Raw genomic sequence first — 19,008 nt, forward strand, 5'->3', positions numbered from 1 at the left:
ATTTTAAAATATTACGATATTTGCTGAGCAAAGAGGCTAGAGAATTTATGGCTAGATAGTCCATCCCTTGGTAATGTATATGTGTGGATGGATATCCATCAGCCCAGGAATGAAATGAAAAAAATGAATGAAAATCGCCTATTGTCACAAGTAGGCTTCAAATGAAGTTACTGTGAAAAACCCCTAGTCGCCACATTCCGTCCGGTGCCTGTTCGGGAAGGCCGGTACGGGAATTGAACCGCGCTGCTGGCCTTGTTCTGCTTTACAAGCCAGCTGTTTAGCGCACACTGCGAATGGTCACTCTCGCAGTCATGGAATGACCTGTTTACTTTTCCTGAAAGGTTTTCCAAGGAAATTATTTTGGAAATTGGTAAGATTGGTAACAGTTGCATTGTGAGGGATTTTACTACCAACTGTTGCATTGAGGCACGGGACCTCAAGATGTGTTTCTTGGTGCCACCTCCGTATCGATCTGTACGCTTGATGAGTCACTTTTGAGGCGAATGGTCACTTTTCTAATTGTTAAATGATGCATAAAATGTGTTTTGTTTGTTTTCATCATTAAGTTTGATAAAAGGCGAGCAGCCTCCTGTTTAATGACATGAAAGGACTGATCACACTTCAACTTGTGGCCTCCAGAAACAAAAACGGACTGTTATGAAGTAGAACGATTTTGGTTTGTCAATGCGACATTCTTTTAAGGTGACATTTGTATCTTGTTTTGTTTTAAACATCCTCTGTGAATTTGAAAGCATAATAGTTCTCTTGGATTGGTTTTTCAGATGCGCAACTACTCCAGGATCACCACATGGAGTGAAGCAGGATGGAAGTGAGCCATCCAAAGGCCACAATACTTACAATGGATCACAGAAAAATGAAAAGCGAGGTGAAAAGAAAAATGAGGAGGCAAGTGGTGCTATCTGAAGGACGTGTGTATCTAAAGCTACTTTGGTACAAATTTTACTTTGCTTGTTTTTGGTCCCCCATCTCCAAATCCACCTCCAAACTCCATTCTCTCATGAGAAGACTCCATCCCTCTCCTTGGAAGCAGTTCTAAGATTAAGTCAGTCTGTTCACCACCTTTGTCACATTTGATCCTGAGATGAGCTAACACAGAAAATGGAAGCAGGAGGAGGCCATTTGGCCCTTCGAGCCTGTTCCACCATTCATTATGATCATGATTGATCATCAAGCTCAATATCTGATGCCGCCTTCCCCCCCATATCCCTTGATCCTTTTAGCCCCAAGAGCTATGTCTAATTCCATCGTGAAATGACACAACGCTTTGGCCTCAACTGCTTTCTGTGGCAGTGAACTCCACAGATTCACCACTCCTTGGGTGAAGAAATTTCTCCTCACCTCAGTCCTAAAAGGTTTATCCCTTATCCTCAAACTATGACCCCTAATTCTGGACTCCCCCACCATCAGGAGCAGTCGTTCTGAATCTACCCTGTCTAATCCTTCTAGAATTTTATAAATTTCTATGAGATCCCCTCTCACTCTTCTAATCTCCAATGAATATAATCTTAACCGACTTAGTCTCTCCTCATATAATAGTCCAACCAGGGTGGCATGGTGGCGCAATGGTTAGCACTGTTGCCTCACGGCATCGAGGGCCAGCCCCGGGTCACTGTCCGTGTGGAGTTTGCACATTCTCCCGCTGTCTGCGTGGGTCACCACAACCCAAGATGTGCATGGTGGGTGGATTGGCCATGCAAATTGTCCCTTATTTGGAAAAAAAAATTCTAAAGATTAAAAATCACAGTCCCGCCATCCCAGGAATCAGCCTGACCCCAAGCTCTGGAATTCCTCCCCCAAGCTTTTGCATATCTGACCTAATATCTCCCTGTCTAGCTCAGTATCACGCTTTGTTTTATAATGAACCACCTTGTGATGGTTCATTGTGTTAAAGGTTCTATCTAAATTGAAACTTGTGTTTTGCTCCTTGTTCTGTTCTGTGCATTTGCATTTCCAACAATAATTCCTGAAAAGTGAGTCTGAGTGTTTTCTTTAACTCCTTGAACGTAGGGTCATGGGCAGTGATAGTTCTTCCACTCTCACCCCAAACAAATGGGTTAACTCAACTGATGGATTTAATCTCATCAAGCGAGGATGCCATCCCACCAGGCCAGTGTGTAGGATTTATTTTGTAAAGCGCCATACAACTCCAAACAGTAGATAAAATAGGAGTTGATATTTTGCCATAGTTAAGTGTTCTTCCTGCTCTGAGACCAAATGAACACTGTTGCAGTTTATTTTAATCAATGGTATCATTTTTATTCTTTGACTGATGTATACACCTTTTACACGTCTATCCTTCTACCCATCCATCTCATCAGGGGTAATGGTTTTGGTTAAGTGGTTGGTTAATTTTGAGCTCCAGTGAACAAGCGCAGTGGCGCGAGCCCCGTTGAGTCATAAAAGTGGCGTGTTTGTCGACACATTGATCCATAACAACCATCCCGCTGGATTTTCCTCTTGAGGTGTACTTCGTCGAGTCAAAACCTTGGCTCTTGTTTCATCCGGCAATGCTAATGGCCCAAATGTCGTTCATCACGCTATTAGTTGGGGTTTTCATTTAAGTAGGAATGAAAATTTAAAATAAATGTATTATTCTGTATCTTGAGCATTGAATTTGCATGAAAAACTGTCAACTTAATTTACTTCTGATAGGCTGATAGAATGAATCTGGTCAGCACGAGGTCGTCCGGTTCACTCGGATAGACCATCTGGATGGAAAATATGGTTTTTGTTCCTCGGGTGCTCAGAAAATTCAGTTAAAAATGCTTATCGGGACAGAGTATATTGAGTTTCACTGATATATTGCCAACCATAACCTTTTGAAGGCTAGATGCTGTCACTAAATGCAAAAAATGCATAAGTGCATATTTTTATCATCTCTTTTTTAAAAAGTAGGTCCGATTTTTATGTTTCTTTGAACATTTAGCTGAGATAGCATTAAATGTGTACTTGTTCCCTTGGCACAGATATAAACCTGATCAAATTTGTTGTACATTTGTTTGTAATGAATGCCATTGGTTCAGGTGCTATACTTTTATCAAAACTAAGCTTGCAAATGCATGTTTGATAAATCAATTAATGTCTACATCTGACATCGTGTATTGAAAACTCGAACTGTTACTTGTAGGAAATGCCATTTTAAATAAAATACTCAACAAGCAAACATTTCACAGCACTCTTTCCGCTTGCAGTTCAAATGTTTTTTCATTCTTGTCAGCAGCGTGTGACCAAGAAGAGAGGTTGGCCAAAAGGCAAAAAACGCAAAAAGAATATACCCAATGGCCCCAAAGCTCCACTGACCGGCTACATGCGATTCTTGAATGAACGGCGTGAACAGTTACGGGCACAGCAACCAGATTTGCCTTTTCCAGAAATCACCAAAACTTTGGGCAGTGAATGGAGCAAACTTCCACCTGAAGATAAACAGGTTTGTGGCATTTAATGTACTATCCAATTACAGCACAATTAATGAGCGTCAATTGGCATGGATTTGCTAAAGGCAATTGGTATCTGACTAACCTGGGTGAGTTCTTTGAAGAAATAACAGAGGGCTGATGCAGGTAGTGTAGTTGATGCTGTACATACGGTATTTCAAAAGACTTTTGATAAAATAATTAATAACAGACTCACTTGGAAATTCAAATCACATGCTACTAAATAATGGTGGTCACTTGTGCATGTAATTAGCTAAAGGATAGGAAGTAATGTGAACTGGATTTTCTTTGACTGCTGAAGGGAAGTAGATTCAAAGCAATTTTTTGGGGGGTTGTGAGTTCTGCTGAAGTTGCAACTTTTGGTTATTTTTAAAAAATCCCTTCTGTCTTAATGTCAGTGAGGTTTCTCATCATAGTTGTTGAACTAAAACTTAGTTTAAAAAGAAATGTGTAGGATTTTCATATTGTTGGCAAGAGCTGACTGAGAAGATAGTGGTGAATTTTCTGCTTCAACTGTTGCATAAATCTCAAGCAGTTTGGATCTGTTGTGCTGGGTGGACAAACAAGGCAGTAGCATAGTGGTTTTACTACAGGGCTCACACTTCCAGAGGCCTAGACTAGTGTCCCAGGAATGTACCATCAAATCCTGTCATAGCAGCTGGGCAATTTAAATTCAGCTAATTTAATAAATGTTTAATACGAGGCTAGTGTCAGTGACGATGATCATGGAACTTCCCGATTCTTGTAAAGATTAGCCTGGTTCGCAAAGTTTCTTGAGACAAAGAAATTTAACTTATTACCCCTCTCAGGCCCACGTGGTTGTGTCTTTAACTGCCCTCCAAAATGGCCCAGCAAGCCACTCTGCTGGATCAGACCGCTGTGCAGTCTAATAAGAATAAAACTGAGTGTGCCACGTGTTATCAACCCAGGCAGCAGCCATGATAAAGCTGTAGCCAGCCCATTAGCCATGCCAGTTTTCCTCACTACCGTCTGTGGATTTGAACCAAAACTGGGAGAGCTGTCCCACACACTGGTGAAGAATCAACCTAATGTAATCATACACACTGACTCATACCTTTCAGCCAATTTTCAGACCCCTCCGTCACCGTCCCATAGTATGCACGAGCAGGACAGACCCCCTACAGACATGGCGGCATAGTTGGGAGTAAGTGGCGCTGGGAGTTGTCACCGTTGTCTCTGGACTCCAAGAGGCATAATGGCAGCAGTTCATACGTGGGCACGAAGATGTACTCTCTCCCTCAGCTGATGTATTTCTCCATGTTAAACACCACTTGGAGGACGCACTGAGCATTGCAGGAGTATAGAATGTACACTGGTTCGGGGACGTCAATGTCGATCACCAGGAACGACTGACTGAGCGAGCTGAAACCTGAAGGATGTATCTGCCAGACTGGTCAATGATGAATGAACCAAGGAGAAAAAAAAAGATCTGTTCTCGTCCTCACCAACCTACTTGTCACACAGGCATCTATCACTTTGCTAATTTGGATGGATTCAGAACCGTTCCTGCAGCTCAAAACTGGGCATCTGTGAGGCACAATGGGCCATTAGCAACAGCAGAATTGTACTCAACCACAATCCCAACCTGATGGTTTGGCACATCCCTCGGTCTACTGTTATCGTGTCAGGGACCAACTCTGGTTCAATGAGGAGCACAGGAGAGCAGCACTGTGCATATCTAAAAATGCGATGTCAGTCTGGTGAGGCTACAACATAGGATTACAGCCACTCTAAACAATGAAGCAGCACACCCATAGACAGAGCAAATCTAACTCCTAACCAATGGATCGGATCAAAGCTCTGCCATGTTCAGGCAGGAATGATGGTGTAAATTAAACCATGAACTGGAGGAAGTCCTTGCTATCTCTGGTGCCAGTCTTCAAAACCAACTCAATTCACTCCACATAATATCAAGAAATGGTTGAAGGCACAGGATACAGCAAAGACTATGGGGCTTGCCAACATCCCTGCTGTATTACTGAGGACTTGTGCTCCAGAACCAGCTGCTGTAAAGCTACAACACTGACATCTACCTGACGAGGGGGAAATTGCGCAGGTATGCACCAGGTATGTCCGAAAACAGGACCAATCCAATTACTACCCAGTCATCCTGCTCTATCCAGCCATCCTGCTCTCAATTACCAACAAAGTTATGAAGGTGTAATTGGCAGTACTATTGAGTAACATTTACTGAGTAGTAATTTGCTAACTGATATCAGTTTGAGTTTTCAAAAATATTTAGCTCCAGTTCTCATTGTAGTCTTTGACCAAGGATGGACAAAAGAGCTGAATTCAAAAGATACGGTGAGAGTGATGCATGTTGACATCGAAGCAACATTTGACTGTGTGGAATCAAAGAGTCCTTGCATAATTTGAAGTCGGTTTAAATCTGAGGTAATATCTGCTCTGGTTGGAGTCCTATCTAGCACAAAGAGAGATGGTTGTGGTTGTAGGCCAATCATCTGGGCCCCAGGAATCACTGCAGGAGTTCCTCAGGATAGTGTCCGAGGCTCCACTATCTTCAGTTGCTTCATTAATGACATTCTGTCCAACATAAGTTCAGAAGTGCAGGTGGTCGCAGGTGATTGTACCGTTTAGTCCATTTGCTATTCAGACACAGAAGCAGCCTGTGCCCACATGCAGCAAGACCTGGGCACCATTTCAGGCTTGGACTTATAAGTGGCGAATAATATTTGTGTCATAAAAGTCCCAGACAGTGACCATCTCCAACAACGCAGAAACCAACTCAATATTCAATGGCATCATTACATCCATATTGCCACCATCAACGTGCTGAGGGTTACCATTAACCAGAAGCTTAACTGGGCCAACCGCAGTAATATTGTGGCTACATCTAGATTTGAATATTGCAGTGCTCCTCTGGCCAACCTCTCATTTTCCAACATCCATGAACTTGTCCTGGTCCAAACCTCTGCTGCCCATATCCTAACTTGCACAAAGTCCAATTAATCCACCCCCTTTGTACTAATTGACCACCATTGGCTGTGGTCCAGCATGTCCTTGTGTTTAAATTCCTGTGGCTTTTCTGTTCCCTTACCTCTGTAACCATCTCCAGCTCCGCTCTCCTCCAACATTTGATTTCTACATCTTGCGCTTTCCTCTCCCTCTGCCATCTTTCTATCCTAGTTTCCCGCTGGCTATTTTATGGCCTTCTGATTGTATTTTAGCTTGCATTCACTTTGGTCAGTACTTCAAATTATTTTAATATTTATTTTCCCTGAGGTTTGTTCACAACCTGTGCAGCTGACAGTGCTTTGAACTGTTGAGATGTTTTCTCTCTTTACTTGTGAATTCAAAGCAGCAGGTCCCAGTCATGGACATCAGTGGAATATTGATCCATAAGACCAGATATAGGAGCAGAATTAGGCCACTCGGCCCATTGAATCTGCTCCGCAATTCAATCATGTCTGATATTTTTCTCATTCCCCCATTCTCTTGCCTTCTCTCCATAACCCTTGATCCCCTTATTAATCATGAACCTAACTATCTCTGCCTTAAAGACACTCAGTGATTTGACCTCCACAGCCTTCTGCGGCAAAGAGTTCCACAGATTCACCACCCTTTGGCTGAAGAAATTCCTCCTCATCTCTGTTTTAAAGGATCATCCCTTCAGTCTGAGACTGTGCCCTCTGGTTCTAGTTTTTCCTACTATTGGAAACATCCTCTCCACGTCCACTCTATCCAGGTCTCTCAATATCCTGTAAGTTTCATTCAGGCCCCCCCCCTCATCCTTTTAAACTCCCAACGAGTACAGAGCCAGAATTCTCAACTGCTCCTCATGTAACAAGCTCTTCATTCCAGGGATGATTCTTGTGAACCTCCTCTAGGCCCTTTCCAAGGCCAGCACATCCTTCCTTAGATACCGGACCCAAAACTGCTCACATGCTCCAAAGGAGGTCTGACCAGAGCCTTATTCTGCCTCAGAAGTACATCCCTGCTCTTGTATTCTAGCCCTCTCGACATGAATGCTAACATTGCATTTGCCTTCCTAACTGCCGACTGAACCTGCACGTTAACCTTAAGAGAATCTTAAACTATCCCTTGCGTATATTTTTTCATGGAGACCTTTTGTTAATTTTCAAGTGCTACCTTGATGAAGCTGAACGGGCGAAACAACAGTACATGAAAGAACTACAGGAGTATCAGCAAACTGAAACTTACAAAATGAATGCAATTGCCGCGCAGGAAAAGAAGCTGAGGAAAGGTAGCCCTGCTCTGTTTTTTTTTAAAATCATCGATATAATAAGCTACCTACAAAATATTTGATTTAAGAACTGGATTGTGAGTAGCATACTAAAAATAGATGTTTACTGATGCGTATCTTTTTATTGTATGTCAGATTGCAAAAGAAAAAATCCTAAGGTACAGTAAGACACTGGTGGAAATTTTATGGATCAATGTTTTTCCATGATTGTGTGTTTCTCAATGAACTAGCTTTCTGTGCCTTTGTTTCTTTCAGAGACCACTCTTTCAATGTCAAATGGCATGCACGCAGAGGTAAGAGGTTTTGGAATTTATTTCTTTATTACGACACGGCTCGGCAGGAATGTTTTTTTTTAAAAGGAGGTCCAGCTTTTTTCATCATTGTAGTGTGCTGTTTCTGCTTACGGTACATTTAAAAAAATAAAAAATACCTTGAATGGTTTTTAGACATTTTCACCACTTGCCAAGCAAGTTATATGTATTAAAATCTACATTCGCTATTGACAAAATGTCTTTAGGTTGCAGCTGAGGTGGGCAACTACAGCATCTAGCTCCATCAATTGTGCAGCATAGAAAACAGACGCCAGGTGGCTCTATAACACAAGTTAATTTTGCCCAGAAAGGAAGAGTCCAAATGACAAAATGTATGTGTTTCAACCAATATGCACAGTCGTAACATTTTCTTCTTCAGAACACGCAGAACAGTGTCCTTGAAGTGAACTATAGCCGTAGCACATACATGCTACTACTGAAGAGAGCACTCAATCAATGCAGTTAGGCCAGAAGTACAGAAAGTCAGAAAAAGTGGTACAGGCTTCTATTTAAAGTCTGTCTTGCATGAAAATAGGAATCCGCTAATGCGCAAAGCAGTTCCAAAAGAATTTGATACTCAGCTAGCTTTCAAATTGAGAAACAGGACCTTGTAAGTTAAACATATTTTAGATTTTTTTCACACGAAAGAACCTCTTCTTTTGAGTTAATTTGCCTACTTTCTTCTCTCAGAAGAACGACAACGAGCAACAAGGAAGAATGTCTATGTTTAATATTCCAATATTTACAGAAGAGTTTCTCGATCATAACAAAGGTAACCTTGATTGTTAGTTTTTTTTGGATTGCGAATACGTGTTCAAATGCTTGAGGTAAAAAAAATATATAAAGTTGCCTTTCTGTAGTGCCATGCAGCAAAAAAAAAATGGCTTGGAAGTTGAAAGAAAATGGACATATAGGTGATTTTTTTGGGGAGGTTGTTTTGACTGAGAAGCTGGAGATGGAGATTGGAAGTGTTTAAAAATGGAATTCTGGAGAATGAGATTTCAGTGGCTGAAGGCATCACCACGAATGGTGGAGACGAAAGGGTTAATGTGTACAGACCGAATTGAGGGGAGCAAAGAATACGGGGAGGTGCAGTTGTAATGATACAGGAGTTAGAGAGATGGGAGCAGTGAGAGAATGGAAGGATTTAAACACAAGGATACAAATGTTAAATTTGTGGCATTAAAGGGATCAAGAGTCAACGTAAGGGCAGGTGATACTTGTGAGAAAGGATATGGGCAACAGAATTGGAATCCTAATATGGAGTGTAGGAAGTCAGAAGGAAAACGTTGGAGTAATCTAGTGAGCAGGTGGGAAAGATGTAAATGAGGGTTTCAATAGCAGGTGAGCTGAGAGGGATAGAAGCAAGTGATATTATGGAGGTGGAAGAAGACAGTCTTCATGATGGAGAGCATATCTGGGTGGGTATGAGTTCAATTTGGGGTTAACAGGACTCGGGTTGTGAACAGTGGTTCAGTAAGGGACTGTAGCCAAGGAGCAGAATAGTGTGAAAGGTGACAGTACACCATTAGACGATTGAACATAGAAAAATACAGCACAGAACAGGACCTTCGGCCCACGATGTTGTGCCGAACCTTTGTCCTAGATTAATCATAGATTATCATCGAATTTACAGTGCAGAAGGAGGCCATTCGGCCCATCGAGTCTGCACCGGCTCTTGGAAAGAGCATCCTACCCAAGGTCAACACCTCCACCCTATCCCCGTAACCCAGTAACCCCACCCAACACTAAGGGCAATTTTGGACACTAAGGGCAATTTATCATGGCCAATCCACCTAACCTGCACATCTTTGGACTGTGGGATAAACCGGAGCACCCGGAAGAAACCCACGCACACACGGGGAGGATGTGCAGACTCGGCACAGACAGTGACCCAAGCCGGAATCGAACCTGGGACCCTTGTGCTATCCACAATGCTACCGTGCTGCCCTTAAGAACAAATTAATCTATACCATATAATTCTACCGTAATCCATGTACCTATCCAATAGCTGCTTGAAGGTCCCTAATGTTTCCGACTCAATTACTTCCACAGGCAGTGCAGTCCATGCCCCCACTACTCTCTGGGTAAAGAACCTACCTCTGACATCCCCCCTATATCTTCCACCATTCACCTTAAATTTATGTCCCCTTGTAATAGTTTGTTCCACTTGGGGAAAAAGTCTCTGACTGTCTACTCTATCTATTCCCCTGATCATCTTATAAACCTCTATAAAGTCGCCCCTCATCCTTCTCCGTTCTAATGAGAAAAGGCCAAGCACCCTCAACCTTTCCTCGTAAGACCTACTCTCCATTCCAGGCAACATCCTGGTAAATCTCCTTTGCACCTTTTCCAAAGCTTCCACATCCTTCCTAAAATGAGGCGACCAGAACTGTACACACTACTCCAAGTGTGGCCTTACCAAGGTTTTGTACAGCTGCATCATCACCTCACGGCTCTTAAATTCAATCCCTCTGTTAATGAACGCTAGCACACCAAAGGCCTTCTTCACAGCTCTATCCACTTGAGTGACAACTTTCAAAGATGTATGAACATAGACCCCAAGATCTCTCTGCTCCCCCACATTGCCAAGAACCCTACCGTTAACCCTGTATTCCGCATTCATATTTGTCCTTCCAAAATGGACAACCTCACACTTTTCAGTGTTAAACTCCATCTGCCACTTCTCAGCCCAGCTCTGCATCCTATCTATGTCTCTTTGCAGCCGACAACAGCCCTCCTCACTATCCACAACTCCACCAATCTTCGTATCTTCTGCAAATTTACTGACCCACCCTTCAATTCCCTCATCCATGTCATTAATGAAAATCACAAACAGCAGAGGACCCAGAACTGATCCCTGCGGTACGCCACTGATAACTGGGATCCAGGCTGAATATTTGCCATCCACCACCACTCTCTGACTTCTATCGGTTAGCCAGTTCGTTATCCAACTGGCCAAATTTCCCACTATCTCATGCCTCCTTACTTTCTGCATAAGCCTACCAAGGGGAACCTTATCAAATGCCTTACTAAAATCCATGTACACTACATCCACTGCTTTACCTTCATCCACATGCTTGGTCACCCCCTCAAAGAATTCAATAAGACTTGTAAGGCAAGACCTACCCCTCACAAATCCGTGCTGACTATCCCTAATCCAGCAGTGTCTTTCCAGATGCTCAGAAATCCTATCCCTCAGTACCCTTTCCATTACTTTGCCTACTACTGAAGTAAGACTAACTGGCCTGTAATTCCCAAGGTTATCCCTATTCTCTTTTTTGAACAGCGGCACGACATTCGCCATTCTCCAATCCCCTGGTACCACCCCTGTTGACAGTGAGGACTAAAAGATCATTGCCAACGGCTCTGCAATTTCATCTCTTGCTTCCCATAGAATCCTTAGATATATCTAGTCGGGCCCGGGGGACTTGTCTATCCTCAAGTTTTTCAAAATGCCCAACACATCTTCCTTCCTAACAAGTATTTCCTCGAGCTTACCAGTCTGTTTCACACTGTTCTCTCCAACAATATGGCCCCTCTCATTTGTAAATACTGAAGAAAAGTACTCGTTCAAGACCTCTCCTATCTCTTCAGACTCAATACACAATCTCCCGCTACTGTCCTTAAACGGACCTGCCCTCGCTCTAGTGATTCTCATATTTCTCACATATGTGTAAAAGGCCTTGGGGTTTTCCTTGATCCTACCCGCCAACGATTTTTCATGCCCTCTCTTAGCTCTCCTAATCCCTTTCTTCAGTTCCCTCCTGGCTATCTTGTATCCCTCCAGCACCCTGTCTGAACTTTGTTTCCTCAGCCTTACATAAGTCTCCTTCTTCCTCTTAACAAGACATTCAACCTCTCTTGTCAACCATGGTTCCCTCACTCGACCATCTCTTCCCTGCCTGACAGGGCCATACATATCAAGGACCTGTAGTACCTGTTCCTTGAACACGTTCCACATTTCACTTGTGTCCTTCCCTGCCAGCCTATGTTCCCAACTTATGCACTTCAATTCTTGTCTGACAACATCGTATTTACCCTTCCCCCAATTGTAAACCTTGCCCTGTTGCACGCACCTATCCCTCTCCATTACTAAAGTGAAAGTCACAGAATTGTGGTCACTACCTCCAAAATGCTCCCCCACTAACAAATCTATCACTTGCCCTGGTTCACTACCGAGTACCAAATCCAATATGGCCTCCACTCTGGATGGAAAATCTACATTCTGTGTTAGAAAAGCTTCCTGGACACACTGCACAATCACCACCCCATCCAAACTATTTGATTGAAAGAGTTTCCAATTAATGTTTGGGAAGTTGAAGTCACCCGTGACTACTACCCTGTGACTTCTGCACTTTTCCAAAATCTGTTTCCCAATCTGTTACTCCACATCTCTGCTACTATTGGGGGGCCTATAGAAAACTCCCAACAAGGTGACTGCTCCTTTCCTATTTCTGACTTCAACCCATACTACCTCAGTGGGCAGATACTCCTCGAACTGCCTTTCTGCGGCTGTTATATTATCTCTAATTAACCATGCCACCCCCCACCTCTTTTACCACCCTCCCTAATCTTATTGAAACATCTATAACCAGGGATCTCGAACAACCATTTCTGCCCCTCTTCTATCCAACTTTCCGTGATGGCCACCACATCGTAGTCCCAAGTACCGATCCATGCCTTAAGTTCACCCACCTTATTCCTGCTGCTTCTTGCGTTGAAGTATACACACTTCAACCCATCTCCGTGCCTGCAAGTATTCTCCTTTGTCAGTTTTCCCTTCCCCACTGCCTCACTACACGCTTTGGCATTCTGAATATCGGCTACCTTAGTTGCTGGACTACAAATCCGGTTCCCATTCCCCTGCCAAATTAGTTTAAACCCTCCCGAAGAGTACTAGAAAACCTCCCTCCCAGGATATTGGTGCCCCTCTGGTTCAGATGCATCCCGTCCTGCTTGTACAAGTCCCACCTTCCCCAGAATGCGCTCTAATTATCCAAATACCTGAAGCCCTCCCTCCTACACCATTCCTGCAGCCACGTGTTCAGCTGCACTCTCTCCCTATTCCTAGCCTCGCTATCACATGGCACCGGCAACAAACCAGAGATGACAACTCTGTCCTGGCTTTTAACTTCCAGCCTAACGCCCTAAACTCGTTTATTACCTCCACGCTCCTTTTCCTACCTACGTCGTTGGTACCAATGTGCACCACGACTTCTGGCTGCTCCCCCTCCCCCTTAAGGATCCTGAAGACACGATCCAAGACATCCCTGGCACCCGGGAGGCAACATACCTTCCGGGAGTCTCGCTCACGACCACAGAATCTCCTATCTATTCCCCTAACCATTGAATCTCCTATTACTATTGCTTTTCTATTCTCCCCCCCTTCCCTTCTGAGCCCCAGAGCCAGATTCAGTGCCAGAGACCTGGCCGCTAGGGCCTTCCCCTGGTAGGTCACCCCCCCCCCCAACAGCATCCAAAACGGTACACATGTTTTGAAGGGGATCGGCCACGAGGGATCCCTGCACTGTCTGCCTGTTTGTTTTCTTTCCCCTGACTGTAACCCAGCTACTCTTGTCCTGTACCTTGGGTGTGGTTACCTCCCTGTAACTCTTCTCTATAACCCCCTCTGCCCTCGGATGATCCGAAGTTCATCCAGCTCCAGTTCCCTAACACGGTCTCTGAGGAGCTGGAGTTGGGTGCACTTCCCGCAGGTCTAGTCAGAGGGGACACCGGTGATGTCCCTCACCACCCACATCCTACAGGAGGAGCATGCAACTGGCCTAGCCTCCAGAATATAGCTGCCCTGTGGACCAACTGGACCTCCGCCCTCCGACTCTGCTCCCAGTCAGCTGCACTCTCTGTAAACTCCTGGCTCCCTTCTCGCTCTTTGCGGAAATGTAGGAAACAAAATGAAAGGAGCACCTTATTTCCTCCTCACCTAACTCCCTCAGTCACCAAACCGTCAGAATAGCACTCAAATGCACCAAATTCAGCACTCCCTTAGTCACCAAACTCTCACTATAGCACTCAAATGCACCAAATTCAGCACTCCTTCAGTCACCAAACTCTCACTATAGCACTCAAATGCACCAAATTCAGCACTCAGTGCAAACAACGTCTGCACTGTAGGTGGATCACTTTTATACTGTAGATCTGGCCTCTGAAAAACTGACCTAATCCAATTAACTAATTAACAAGCTCCAGCTGCAAGTACCTACAAGTAGAATCTTTGTTTAAAGCTGATTGAAAATTCACCTTCTTCGAAACCAAACAGCAACTTTTAAGTTAATTAACTAAATAACAGAAAGACTAGACTTTAGATAAAAATTAACCCTGCTTTGGTCTTCCTGATGTTTAGCTGGAGGAAGTTTTGGCTCATCTGAATCCGAAGCTGAGTGATTATCATCGATAGATCATAGATTCCTTCAGGGTAGAAGAGGGCCATTTGGCCCATAGAGTTTGCACTGATCCACTGAGACAGCATCTTATCTAGACCCACACCCTCGCGCTCTCCTCATAACCTCACCTAACCTTTGGACACTAAGGAGCATTTCTCATGGTTAATCCACCTAACCTGCACATCTTTGGACTCTGGGAGGAAACCAGAGCACCTGGAGAAAACCCACGCAGGCACGGGGAGAATGTACAAAACTTCCACAGACAGTCACCCAAGGTTGGAATCTAACCCGGGTCCCTGGCACTGTGAGGCAGCAGTGCTAACCACTGTGCCACCCCGTCGTCGGATGTGGTGTATTGGACTTTCAGAAGGAATTCGATAAGGTGTTAAATATAAGGTTACTACACAAGACAAGAGCAAATGGTTTTTGGAGATGTTATATTAGTATGATAGAGGATGGCTAATTATAGGAAAAAGAGATTTAGGAAAAATGGGTCATTTTCAGAATGCCAATTTAGTCGAATGCCACAGGGATCAGTACGGGGGTCTCAAACTATTTGACGATCTGTATTAATGGTTTGGATGAATGGATCAACCAAATTTGCAGACAGGACGAAGCTGGGTAGGGGAGCAAATTGTGAGGAGGATACAGAGTAGGAGGATACAGAGTCTGCAAAGCAATATAGATGAGTTAAGTGAGTGGGCAAAAAAGTGGCAGATGGAGTATCATGTGGGAAAGTGTGAGGTTGTCCACTTCGGCAGGGATTAGAAAAGCAGAGTGTTAATTAAATGGAGAAAGACTGCACAGTGCTGCGGTATGGAGGGTGTCCCAGCAGAATCACAGAAGGTCAGCATGCTGGTGCAGCAAGTAATTCAAAAGGCAAATGGAATTTTCCTATTAATTGTGAGGGGGAAAGTTAAGAAAATCTTGTTGCAACTGTACAGGGCATTGGTAAGATCACACCTGCAGTAGTACTGTGTGCAATGTTGGTCACACTTACTTAAGCACAATGTACTTTGGAGGCAATTCAGAGAAGATTAACTGAACTGATTCCTGGGATGAAGGATTGTCTTATCAAGAATTTGTGCAGCTTCGGCCTATATTCATTTAAGTTCAGAAGACTGAAAGGAGATCTTATTGAAACATAAAATCTTGACAGAGTGGATGCTAAGAGAATGTTTCACTTCATGAGGGAATCTAGAACTAGGGACAAGTTTCAAAATACGGAGTCCTCCAATTTAAGAGTGAGACTAGGAGGTATTTCTCTCAAGAAGGTTGTTAATGTTTAGAATATTGGATTGGATTTGTTTATTGTCACGTGCACCAAGGTACAGTGAAAAGTATTTTTCTGCGAGCAGCTCAACAGATCATTAAGTACATGAAAAGGAAATAAAAGAAAATACACAATAGAGCAACACAAGGTACACAATGTAACTAGATAACACCGGCATTGGGTGAAGCATACAGGGGTGTAGTGTTAATGAGGTCAGTCCATAAGAGGGTCGTTTAGGAGTCTGGTAACAGTGGGGAAGCTGTTTTTGAGTCTGTGCGTGTTCTCAGACTTTCGTATCTCCAGCCAGATGAAAGAAGTTGGAAGAGTGGGTAAGCCGAGTGGGAGGGGTCTTTAATTATGCTGTCCGGTTTCCCCAGGCAGCGGGAGGTATAGATGGAGTCAATGGATGAGAGGCAGGTTTGTGTGATGGACTGGGCTGTGTTCATGCCTCTGAAGTTTCTTGCGGTCTTGGGCCAAGCAGTTGCCATACCAGGCTGTGATGCAGCCAGAAAGGATGCCTTCTATGGTGCATCTGTAAAAGCTGGTAAGAGTTAATGTGGACATGCCGAATTTCCGTAGTTTCCTGAGGAAGTATAGGTGCTGTTGTGCTCTCTTGGTGGTAGCGTCGACGTGGGTGGACCAGGATAGATTTTTGGAGATGTGTATCCCTAGGAATTTGAAACTGCTAACCATCTCTACCTCGGCCCCGTTGATGCTGACAGGGGTGTGTACAGTACTTTGCTTCCTGAAGTCAATGATCGGCTCTTTAGTTTTGCTGGCATTGAGGGATAAATTGTTGTTTCTGCACCACTTCACTAGGTTTTCAATCTCCCTCCTGTATTCTGACTCGTCGTTATTTGAGATCCTGCCCACTATGGTCATATCGTCGGCAAACGTGTAGATGGAGTTGGAACCAAATTTTGCCACGCAGTCATGAGTGTACAAGGAGTATAGTAGAGGGCTAAGTACACAGCCATGCGGGGCCCCGGAATTGAGGACTATTGTGGAGGAGGTGTTGTTGTTTAGGTTGAGTCATTGAATATGTTCCAGGTTGGGTTGGACAGATTTTTGATTCCGTTGGGAATCCAGAGTTATGGGGAACAGACACGAAAATAGAGTTATGGTCACATTAGATCAGCAAAGATCTTATCTGGTGGAGTAGGCTCGAGGTGCCAAATAGCCTACTCCTGTTCCTATTTTGTATCATCTTATGCTGGTCAAGTGATCAGATATCACAGAACCATTGGAGTCCATGCAGCATACATGGATGATCTGGCAAATGAGTTGCATTTGGACTTTTCATAGGATCTCTAGAAATCCATCCTCCCCATTGGTTACCTGAACATCACATTCTTGGATGAAATGTTTAATTTACCTGCTTTCAACATGCAAAGCTGATCGTGTTGGAAATTGAGTTTGCCTGTTTTTGTTCGGTTGCTCATCCTGTTAGCTTGGCTGAGTCAGTACCATTCTTGCTTTTAGTTTGAGTGAGTGGTTTCCTCCTTCAGATGAGCTATTTTGCTGAATGTCCTGTCTTCCTATTCCACTAATTCTGGTAGGTGTTGACAATCCCATGGTTCTTGTTTGAAGAAGAGCAGGGAATTCTCCTGATCAATGTTCTTCACTCAATAAACTCCCATCATTTACGTCATCATTGTTTATGGGATCTTACATTGTCAGACTTATTTATTTACATTTGAACATTAATTGTACATGAGGGATTCTGAGATGCAGGTCATTTTTGAATAATCTCTTGGGGACTGTATAAAACTGTATAATAAATACAATATTTAATAGATAACTTTAATTGGGAGGGAATCTTTGAAAATGTGATATTCCTGAAGACCTTGGTCTGTTGCAAGGTTTTTGTTTGTAACATATTAAAGTGAATCTATTATAAATTAAAATTTGACGTATGCAATATTGACCAAGGTTCATGCTGTTCAAGTAGTGTATTTACAAGTCATTTTATAATTGCTCTATAAGTGTGTCTTCAGCTGTTGAAAATTCATCTGTTTAAAATTTGTGCTTTAAGTTTATGGTTGTGATCATTTAGATGTATCTATGAAATTGTATAATCAAGAATATGCTTCATGCAATTTAATTCAAAGATCTTGGTATTCAAAGAGCAGTGGATCAGACGACTTTAGAAAGTTGTCAATAATTATAGATTACCATGGTGCTGGAAGTTATAATTTCCAAAGGAAAAAGCTGCAAAGAAATGATTGGTGCATACCTATGTTAAATGTCATAGCAAGTGTCTATGTTCAGTGAAAGAATCCTGCTTAACCTGATCCAAATGAGATAAATGTTGGCACTGTGTAATTCACAGGATATTTAAACAAGGAAATCGTATAATAAAAGTACCTGAAGCAATGTATACATTTTACCAATAATCCATTGTTGGAAATGAAAATTGAAATTTAAGAAATGTTGGGCTAAAAAGCAGATATTCCAGTGATGGAGAGTTGATGGATTGAGTGGTCTGCAAACTGATTTTTAAAAAACTGGTAGGTGAAATAAAAGTATTTCTGGGGCGAGGCAATAGTAGCACATCAAATAAAGTCCAAATGCTATAAGGGTAAAGCAGCTATGAAGAAAAATACAGAAAAAGACAAGAAGCATTACACTTTGGATAAAAAAAGAATGGGGAGAAAAGGGGCAACTATTGGAAGTCTGGAATGAAAGCCATACTGCTGTATCTACCCTCGAGGTTCCTGATCCCGAGTAGTAGACAAACAAGCTAACAACCTGGTTCAGAGACCTTCAATATTGCAGGAAACATGTTCTGATAAAGGGTTTCCATCTCCCATTCCTGCCAAGACAGTGACAGACGTCACCAGTAAACATTACTGGTTAGATTAAGGGCGGCACGGTAGCACAGTAGTTAGCACTGTTGCTTCACAGCTCCAGAGTCCCTGGTTCGATTCCAGCTTGGGTCATTGTCTGTGCGGAGCTGCACGTTGCTCTCCCCCCCCCCCCCCCCCGCCTGCATGGGTTCTCTTCCCCCCCCCCCCCCCTGCATGGGTTTCCTCCGGGTGCTCCGGTTTCCGCCCACAAATCCCGAAAGACGTGCTTGTTGGGTGAATTGGACATTCTGAATTCTCCTTCAGTGTACCCGAACAGGCGCCGGAGAGTGGCGACTAGGAGCTTTTCACAGTAACTTCATTGCAGTGTTAATGTAAGCCTACTTATGACAATAATAAAGGTGGTTATTATTATTACGCATCGCCATAAAATGGGGACGAACGGTACAGATCGATGTTACTGAAGTCCGTATTCAGACTACAATATTCCCAGCAGAGGAATTATAACACCG

At 43.3% G+C, this 19,008-nt stretch overlaps 1 protein-coding gene across 4 annotated transcripts in view; it reads left to right on the forward strand.

Moving 5' to 3' along the window:
• LOC140429814 (SWI/SNF-related matrix-associated actin-dependent regulator of chromatin subfamily E member 1-related-like) overlaps positions 1–19,008 on the forward strand; it is a 64,263-nt gene that overhangs the window by 15,994 nt on the left and 29,261 nt on the right. For 2 of the 4 annotated variants that reach the window (XR_011949212.1, XM_072517262.1), the window contains exons 3-7: positions 783–906; positions 3,239–3,448; positions 7,581–7,701; positions 7,957–7,994; positions 8,703–8,784. Coding sequence is in view for 3 of the 4 variants with exons in the window: in XM_072517262.1 (XP_072373363.1) it covers positions 783–906; positions 3,239–3,448; positions 7,581–7,701; positions 7,957–7,994; positions 8,703–8,784 (575 nt within the window). In the remaining variant the exon portion in view is untranslated. The remainder of the gene's footprint in view (positions 1–782; positions 907–3,238; positions 3,449–7,580; positions 7,702–7,956; positions 7,995–8,702; positions 8,785–19,008) is intronic. The other 2 variants (XM_072517265.1, XM_072517264.1) reach the window with 2 other exon arrangements.

Source organism: Scyliorhinus torazame, chromosome 9 (assembly GCF_047496885.1).
Source record: "Scyliorhinus torazame isolate Kashiwa2021f chromosome 9, sScyTor2.1, whole genome shotgun sequence".
NCBI lineage: Eukaryota > Metazoa > Chordata > Chondrichthyes > Carcharhiniformes > Scyliorhinidae > Scyliorhinus > Scyliorhinus torazame.